The 8,860-nt window shown below is 38.2% G+C and overlaps 1 protein-coding gene across 2 annotated transcripts; it reads right to left on the reverse strand.

Annotated features, from left to right (window-relative positions):
- Positions 1-795: 795 nt before the first annotated feature.
- gtf2f1 (general transcription factor IIF, polypeptide 1) lies at positions 796-8,132 on the reverse strand. 2 transcript variants are annotated; one of them, XM_033971865.2, is made up of 14 exons: positions 8,058-8,132; positions 6,636-6,704; positions 6,380-6,426; positions 6,221-6,293; positions 5,381-5,574; positions 4,528-4,698; positions 3,758-3,963; positions 3,297-3,447; positions 2,725-2,780; positions 2,459-2,590; positions 2,297-2,370; positions 1,703-1,844; positions 1,486-1,621; positions 796-1,113 (listed from the first exon to the last, which is right to left on the reverse strand). In XM_033971865.2, the coding sequence occupies exons 2-14, from the start codon at positions 6,645-6,647 to the stop codon at positions 909-911; spliced, it is 1,599 nt and encodes a 532-aa protein (XP_033827756.1). In that variant the 5' UTR covers positions 6,648-6,704; positions 8,058-8,132; the 3' UTR covers positions 796-908. The 2 variants fall into 2 exon arrangements, with proteins under 2 accessions (XP_033827756.1, XP_033827757.1); XM_033971866.2 differs by having other exon boundaries at positions 862-1,113; positions 2,297-2,367; positions 8,058-8,073.
- Positions 8,133-8,860: the final 728 nt, after the last annotated feature.

Genomic DNA, 8,860 nt, shown 5'->3' on the forward strand with positions numbered 1-8,860 from the left:
TGTATGGGCTCTTGGGGGCCTTAAGCAGCTGCTTAATCTATTTATAGGCTGGGCTGCCCCTGATGCTGGGATATGTTAACCTTGTGCTGAAAACTGGATTGAGGTGGTGTTTGAGTAATCAAACTCTAACACTCATCTTCCCATCTCCTTGCTGATCTGTTTCAGTCAGTTCTGTTTTTTTAGAATATTTTCCAACAAATACTTTGTAAAAGTTAAACAATAAAATATGTGGGTATATTTTTACACATTAATTTAGCCAAAAACTACAATGTATTATTATCAAAGGAGGTCAATGGGTTGTGTGATGGACTAAAATTCCCCTGGGAACCCTTCTCTTTGCAAATAATTTCAAAGGGCGCAATTCCAGATCAAAATTACAGAGCTTGTTAGCACTGTAATATATTTGCCAGGTTAACGGTATGACCCTTGTTCAGTTAAGATGCTAAAACTTTATCAGATTATCACTTGCATAACCAATAAACTGTGGTTTGCCCCAGCCAAGTGTTGTTTGCCCCAATACAGATATATTATAAAATCAGCTCTGAGGGTTAAAATGAAACCAGTGTCTGTTGTTTGCGTCTAATTATACAGCATTTTATTCTCTACTAAACAGGAGGTGCACCGTTAGCACACTACCATTTGTTAGCTTTACCGTGACACCGGGAAATGCCACTCTGGCCTCAAAGTCGTGAAAAGAGCTTATAAACTCATTGTGGTGAATAATTAGGATGTTTAGAATGCATAAGAGGAATAACTTTGGACCACTGCAAAGGGAAAGGGTTAGACTCCAGGAAACAATGTGTTCATTATTTTATTAGAAAAGTTTAGCTAATTATTAATACTTGTGCAATAGTCCAACTAAAATGTACAACTTATGATTGATCTTCAGTCTTTGCTTCAGTCTGTAGTTACTCAGTGAGATAAAAATGCATCTTGTCATTGACATTTTTGCGTTCTGGGTTGAGCCTCTTGAGTATCTGAGCTAACACATTGACCGTCTGCTCATTGCTCAGACCGGTGCGTTTGGTCTGGAACTTCTTGAGCAGGTCTTTGGTCGTCATGGGCTTCCGAATCAGGTACCTCCTCACGGCCTCTTCTGTCAGCTGGACATCACTGTGGAGGAGAGCAAACAGGAAATCAGAGGTTTTAAAAAGTGGGGGACCCTGGTACAATTAGGTTCTTGATTATTCTCATTTCAACATTCTAAGCATTCTGTCTTCTTTCCACATAAACTGCTAACCCTGTAGTTTAGATCTATACAAACATGTTCTGAATGTGATTCTTGTATTAGTTTGGCAGTTCATATTTCAGACTTTTAAAATGGTTTAAAATGTCATAACAATTATTCAGGCAATAAATTAGAACATCTGGTTGAAATGGGGTCTTATTCTGTGCAAAAGCTGCTAACATTATTAAAACAAATTGCAAATCTAAGTGCAATGCCAATGCTTTTCATAAAAATTGCAGATAGTGAGTGCTGTGTACCTTGAGCTCGGGGTAGATTTGCCAGATGCAGGCTGAGGCGTGCTCTTCCCAGATGGGGCAGGGCTCTGACTGTTGGGCTCCATTTTGAGCCTCTTAGCAGCAGGAGTGTCTGTGGCCGAGCCGCTCTGTCTCTTTCCTGGGGAAGGGACAGCACAGTTCAGTCAAGTACAGTGTCACAGTGTAATAGTGTGGTATGAATAAAATAGCACATGCACACCTTGCTCGAGCTTGCTGGCTGCAGCCCGCAGAGTGCTGGAGGTGGAGCCAGAGTCGATGGAGGGAGTCCCAGGACGACTTCCTGTCCTGGAGCTGCCAGCCGAGCCACGCCCCCCTCCACGCTTTGGGGGAGTGCGCTTTTTCTAACAACAACAGCAACAACACAGGTGTTTCAGAACTCTTTATAACAAGGGGTTTCTGAAAGGAATGCGCTTTTTAGTTCATTGATATGACAGGAAATTACCAAATAAGTTATTTGGGTCAAGCAACAATGGTACCAGTAGTCATGAAAAAAACATAGCTCTATTTCATCCCTACTGTCATCCCTACTTCAGTGCTTTCACATTCAGTGAATCATTCAGTACTTTTAGCACTGCCCTCTGGCAGTCATCCAGGATTCATCCAATTGTAGTTACATTTGTATCTTTTCTTTCTTTTCACACCACTGTAACGCCAAACTTAACCCATATCCAATAGCAATATTTAGCATTTTATATACCACTTCACATAGTTGGGATATTATGAAGCAATACTACATCATATCAATGTACTTCTTGCTATTGCCATACTTTTAGGACAAAGCTAACATTCTCACCATGAACAAAGCTGATGCCGTCTCTCCTTCTATGTCGCTGTCATCTGAGCTTTCAGACTCACCACTGCTGTCTGCTGATAGATTAAAAATGCACAATATGAACGTTCATTCATTATCAAATACTTCACTCTAGGAGCACAAAGAGTGGTTGCCAGATCTCACCTTTTTTCTTCTTCTTCTCTGGCTGGACAGGGGTCTTCTTCCCATCGTCCTCTTCCTCCTCCTCTTTGGTTTCCTCTTCGTTCTGTTTCTCTTCTTCACTCTCTTCTTCACTCTCAGACAATTCATCAATCCCTTTTAATAGTAAAAAAAAAAAAATAACATGACATAGTTGTTCAGTGTTAGCTTAGCTGTTCAAATCAGTCCTCTCAAATACTTGAAAAGTTTAAAGATTGCTCCAACAACTGAATTACATTAACCAAGCCAACCTTTGGGGTGTTCGTCTGCTTTGGCTGGTTTCCCCTTCTCTGGCTCCTCTTCTGAACTGGAATTAAAACAAATGCAATTACTGTAAATTGAGAAAAGTAAAAAAAAATAAAATACATTTAAAAAACCTAAAATAATAAACCCTTTAATATGCTATGCATTTCTACTGTAGAGAAAAATGTGTTAGCTGATCTACTATTTTCGAGCCACAAAAAATAAATAACCTAAAATCAGAGGTGGGAGATATATATCAAAATCAGTATAAAGTGATATTTTTTTTATTTAAATTTTTATTTTATGGCCCCTTCATGTTAGGTAAAATACTTGAACAATGACATTTAGAGGCACATGTTAGTGCGTTTACAGGCGCACATTAGCACATTCCTGATGCATTGTTCAAATATTGCCTATATATCGTTATCGAGAGCTCAAGTTGAACCAAGTGGTTATTTTATGATATCCTGAGGCCAATGCAAGTTTATCAATTTAAATAACATCATGCTAGCTCCATTTCAGATTTTAGTATGTTAACTCACTTTTGAAGAGTCTATTGTTCGAAATATCAGGCCTATACCTGCTATCGTCGGACATGTAGTCCACCTCCAGTCCTTCATAGTCTCCATCATCACTGTCCTCCAGAGCCTCGTGCTCACTGCCCTTTTTCTTCTTCTTCTTCCCTTTGCCCTTTCCAGCATCTTTTTTAGCCTTAGGTTTGCTCTCACCATCTAAAACAGTCACATAGAAGAACAGCTTTGGGTTTAGGAATTTAAAGTAAAGTAAAATACTTTCTTTTAACTTTGGCTAGAAATGCATACACTGATGTATCCTTAGTAAATTAGCCACATGCTAACCAAACAGTGGACACATGCCTGTGGACAATGACAACGAGATGGGCTGCAATTGATGACCTAGGAACCACTTGATTTCATAAAACATATTAGAGTATAGCCATTACAATAATGTCCCTAGTGTCAGCACAACTCTGTGGTAACCCTGCATTTGTTATTATTGCATGTAACTGTGTTCTGTCCTTACCCTCTCCTCCACTGCTGTGGCTGTCGTCACTGCTCATCTCCAGGTCATCCTCCAGGTCGTGTATGCGCAGGTCCCCCCCTCGCCCTCCGCCCTTTTTCTTCTTTTTGCCCCCTTTCTCTCCCTCGTCTTCATCGTCCTCTCCGCGCTCTTGCTCCCTCAGACGGCGCTGGAGCATGATGCTGAAATGGTTCACTACTTTGTTTCGCCTGAAATGAAACAGTAGAATACAGACTGAATGATAAAGGCAGTGAAGCTGCAAACAAACAGGGTGGTAATATGTAGTATGGCAAGTATGATGGACTCTATGGGATCAATATCTACTATAAAGAATTTTACCTCTATGTGCAGGCTAAACTAAAACGTGACAATGTATTTTAAAAATTGACCCTTTTCTGATTAAAATATTTATTGCATGACTCACTGAGGTTTACTGGGATTATTTACTGCTTTGAGTTAGCATATTTTTGCATGAGAATTGATACTTTGATAGCCCAGTCAGGTTGTATATTGATATTTGGTATTGATTAAAATCTAACTCATGACTTTTGTGCTATAGAATTGTATCAAGAAATTATTTAAAATGTAACAGCTAATGTTTCTTCTGGGATGTAAGGAATCTCATTTAGTCAGAATTCTGTATCACACTGGGGCTAATAGATTATTCTGAGGTAAGATACTATTAAACAATAAACATACATCAGTTTAAAAGGCAGCCCCTTTTCATCCTTCATTTGACTGAAGTAACCCTGTGCTAGGTCTAAGTCTCCTACCTGCCCCACTCTTCCTCGGCCTCCTCCGCTGTGAGTGTTCGGTGCTTGGCCACAGGCATGAAGTTGTACCAGCCGTGCACCGGGAAGGCCTCGAACGCACCATCAGGGCACTGTGTGAAGATGTAGTACGACGCGTTCTCTGTAACACCACCCTTCTTTATTCCCTTGAACCTGGATAACCAAATTATTACAAAGTAAATGACAAATAAATAAATTGAGTGATAATACCACTGCATGATCTCATGGAAACAGCAAGTTAAAACCATGCTTAGAAAAAATTTTATGCCATACTGATTTTTATGCAAGATTATAGCCAAAAGAACATTTCCTTGGAAACATGTAGGAGGAGGACAAATAAGAGTTAGGTCTGTGGAGATGCAAGCCCGCTCACAGTAATTAAGTAAGTATTGAACTCATTCTTCAACTATGGCTTTTGGGTAACCTGTCATGATAACAAGGCTAAAGGATTAGATCATTTTACTTTAGGTCGAGGAGGAAAGAAGAGTACCCAGAGAAAAACACAGTGACATGGGGAGAACATAGAAACTCCACCTGCCACAAATGATAAAAACCTGGTTAGAAAATTTGGGGGATGGCTCAATACGGATGTTTTGAGCCAATATCAATATGGTGCTGTGGTCAATAACCGGCAATTGGTGTATTTGCCGATATTTAGTTTTTAAAATCCATATTAAGTCCCACAAATTTAAAACAAAGTTGAAATAAAGTTCACAAATTAACTTTGTCACTTCATATACAGTCATATTTTAGCCTAATTGCTTTTCCACTTTTTTACTCATGACAAATCTGAAAATAAAATGTATAAAAACTGTAAATGCACGTTTTTACTCACCTCTTACCCGCTTTCCCATTGACTTTGAGGATCCAAGGCTGGTCCTCTACTTTAAACTCTTTGGTGACAATTCCAAATTTCTTCCTCCGTGCTTCCTCCCTCTGTTTTTTCCCAAACTCACTGCCCGCTGCTCCCTCAGCCGTCTCCTCTTCTCCATAAATACGCCGTGCACTCATGTCGCGTTCCATACGAGCCTGGGAATGAAGATGATTAGAAAAACATGTAATTATAATTTTTCTGACACATATTGCAATCAGTTTTAAAACTCAAGATTCAGAATTCGAGCACAAGATATCCAGGAGCTAGGTGAAATATTAACAGCTAAACTAACTAATCACAAGGATTGCAGAATTATAAACTAGTTTCCTTGATATAACCATTCAAATTGCAATTTTGACTTCAATTTATATATTTTTAATGGAAAATTTTACTGAATGATTTTTTTTTTTTTTATCTTGAAACCAAGGATTGTGAAACAAGATTAGTCCTGACTTTCTTACTTGAAAATCAGCAGCAATGTGCAATTAAACAACTGGCATCCTAAAAGGAAATCTAAATCTAACCCTGAATCATAATTGATTTTATTGCCCCTGAATCACCCCTTCCAGGCTGGTCGATCCTATACCTTATGTGAGTTTTCATAGATGTTCATGTTGCAAAAATGCAATTACATTTGAGGAAAAACAAGAACAAACCAATTAGCCACAACGCCAATTAAACTACTAAACTTAGATTACACCCATACAAATGTAATTAAAGGCATAAGGACAAGCAGGTTGAAGACCGTCCACCAAAGTTATATAATGCACCTTTAACATATAAACAAACTATAGCACCAACCTGTGTCCATGTTGAACAAGCCACTTTGTCTCCTGCATTGAACGCCATAATGTTGTACTTTTTAGTGGTATTTCTGAAAACAAAAACACACATTACAATGATCAGGCAAGAAAGAAATTAGCTCTGATCATCTAAAAGTTTAAAAACCAAGCTACTCACTTGGGCACTCGCACTATGTACTCTGTGCCAGAAGAACTGCTGCTTCCCTGTGAGCAAAATTTAAATATTAGGCCTGTAATTTATTTAGTCTTTTCACTTATTGTACAGTCAATTTTGCATGCAGATTTTTTTTACATTTTAAGAACATTTCTGATTGAGTGAAACATTATGTAATTGAGAAAAGCTGGAAAAGGCCAAGAATCCTGAGGTATTGAGTTTTGCATATTACTTTAATCTTGAGGTAGGCTGTACTTACTAGTGATGCCATGGCTGGTTATTGTAGGCTTAACTTTTCTTTCCCAGAGTCTCATCCAATAATAAACCACTGGAGAAGAAAGAAAAAACACAGCAATTTATGTACAATTAATTTTAACACAAATGTGAGTAAAGTGGGTCTAAACAAGGACTAAACCAGGACTAACACAAGGACTAAACCAGGACTAACAATGGAATGAAACAGGACTAACACAAGGGATAAACCAGGACTAACCAGGACTAACACAAGGACTAAACCAGGACTAACACAAGGGATAAACCAAGACTAACACAAGGGATAAACCAGGACTAACACAAGGGATAAACCAGGACTAACACAAGGGATAAACCAGGACTAACACAAGGACTAAACCAGGACTAACACATGGGATAAAACAGGACTAACACAAGGGATAAACCAGGACTAACACAAGGACTAAACCAGGACTAACACAAGGGATAAACCAAGACTAACACAAGGGATAAACCAGGACTAACACAAGGACTAAACCAGGACTAATACAAGGGATAAACCAAGACTAACACAAGGGATAAACCAGGACTAACACAAGGGATAAACCAGGACTAACACAAGGGCTAAAACAGGACTAACACAAGGGCTAAAACAGGACTAACACAAGGGATAAACCAGGACTAACACAAGGACTAAACCAGGACTAATACAAGGGATAAACCAAGACTAACACAAGGGATAAACCAGGACTAACACAAGGGATAAACCAGGACTAACACAAGGGATAAACCAGGACTAACACAAGGGATAAACCAGGACTAACACAAGGACTAAACCAGGACTAACACAAGGGATGAACCAGGACTAACACAAGGGATGAACCAGGACTAACACATGGGATAAAACAGGACTAACACAAGGGCTAAAACAGGACTAACCAGGACAAACACAAGGACTAAATCAGGACTAACACAAGGGATAAACCAGGACTAACACAAGGGATAAACCAGGACTAACACAAGTAGCTGACTGGATCAGGACGAAATCAATAGACTATCAGCACTAACTTAAGGATGAACCAGTACAAAACCAGAACTTAATAATGACTAAACCAGAACTACCACGAGTCCAAACAAAGACTTAACAAAAGCCAAATAATATACCCAGAATAAACAGGACTTTACCACAAGTCATACTATGACTTAACATGGTCTAATCTTATGTAAAAATCATAAAACATTTAATATATCCATGCACTGTGCGAACCATGCATCTCCGCAATATTAGCTTGAATAGATAGCCGACTATTTAGCAATTGGCTTATCAAACATTTTCAGGGTATTCTGCAAGTGCTTTATAGCTTTTACCATTCGTCTGCATAAAAATACATAGTGTAAGTTACAAACTAATAGCAGAAAAGGGCGATCTTTAGTTTAAATCGTGCATTACCAAGAGAAATGTGTGAATTGTTTGCACCGGAAGCTTCCCTGTTGGAAATCTTCTTCAGCGATGTGTAATGTTGTCACCAATGTCTCTCAGTGCTGCCCTCTATGGTGCGGTGATGCCATAACATTAACTTTATTGTAAGAGGGCTTTTTTTTTTTTGTTTCTTCATAGTAATCAGAGGTGGACAGAAGTCAATTCCATTTAATTTAATTTTTTTTTTAAGAAAGTGTACTTTTCAGAGTACTTTTTTAGCAGCATACACAGTCTAACAGTAAGTCGTTCTCTACACTATGAATACATCACCAAGTGACAAAAGCTTTCTGCTGACAATATGAAATAATTTGAACATTTGTTATGTTTTTTTTTTTCTTTAAAATATGAATACAAATAAATGTGACAATGTTTTTATCTTTTCAGAAAAAAGGTCTTGCAAGCTAGTCTGAATTGAATAATCAATGCTATTTTTAATTTGTTGTTTTAATTAAAAGTGCACTATGTAATTTTTCTCTATGGAGATGTTGTTAGTTACTGTCTGGAATGGGAGAATGGTATTACACTTATGTATACTGCATTCATTTGTTTGTTTGCTCAAAAATACCATAGATCTGACAGGTAACTTGGCCTGGTGGTGGTTGGCTCCATGGAGAAAGATACATTTAATGCTATGCTGTGGAATATACAGTGTGCAAAAAATTTAAATATGTAAATATATAGTTCTGACTTCTACCTATATGTTAAGGGGGAAGGTTACAAAAATGTGTGTTGTATAATGCCAGCCCAAGTTTGGTTCTCTATTAATAATGAAA

This window comes from Periophthalmus magnuspinnatus, chromosome 8, assembly GCF_009829125.3.
Source record: "Periophthalmus magnuspinnatus isolate fPerMag1 chromosome 8, fPerMag1.2.pri, whole genome shotgun sequence".
In the NCBI taxonomy this organism is placed as follows: domain Eukaryota; kingdom Metazoa; phylum Chordata; class Actinopteri; order Gobiiformes; family Gobiidae; genus Periophthalmus; species Periophthalmus magnuspinnatus.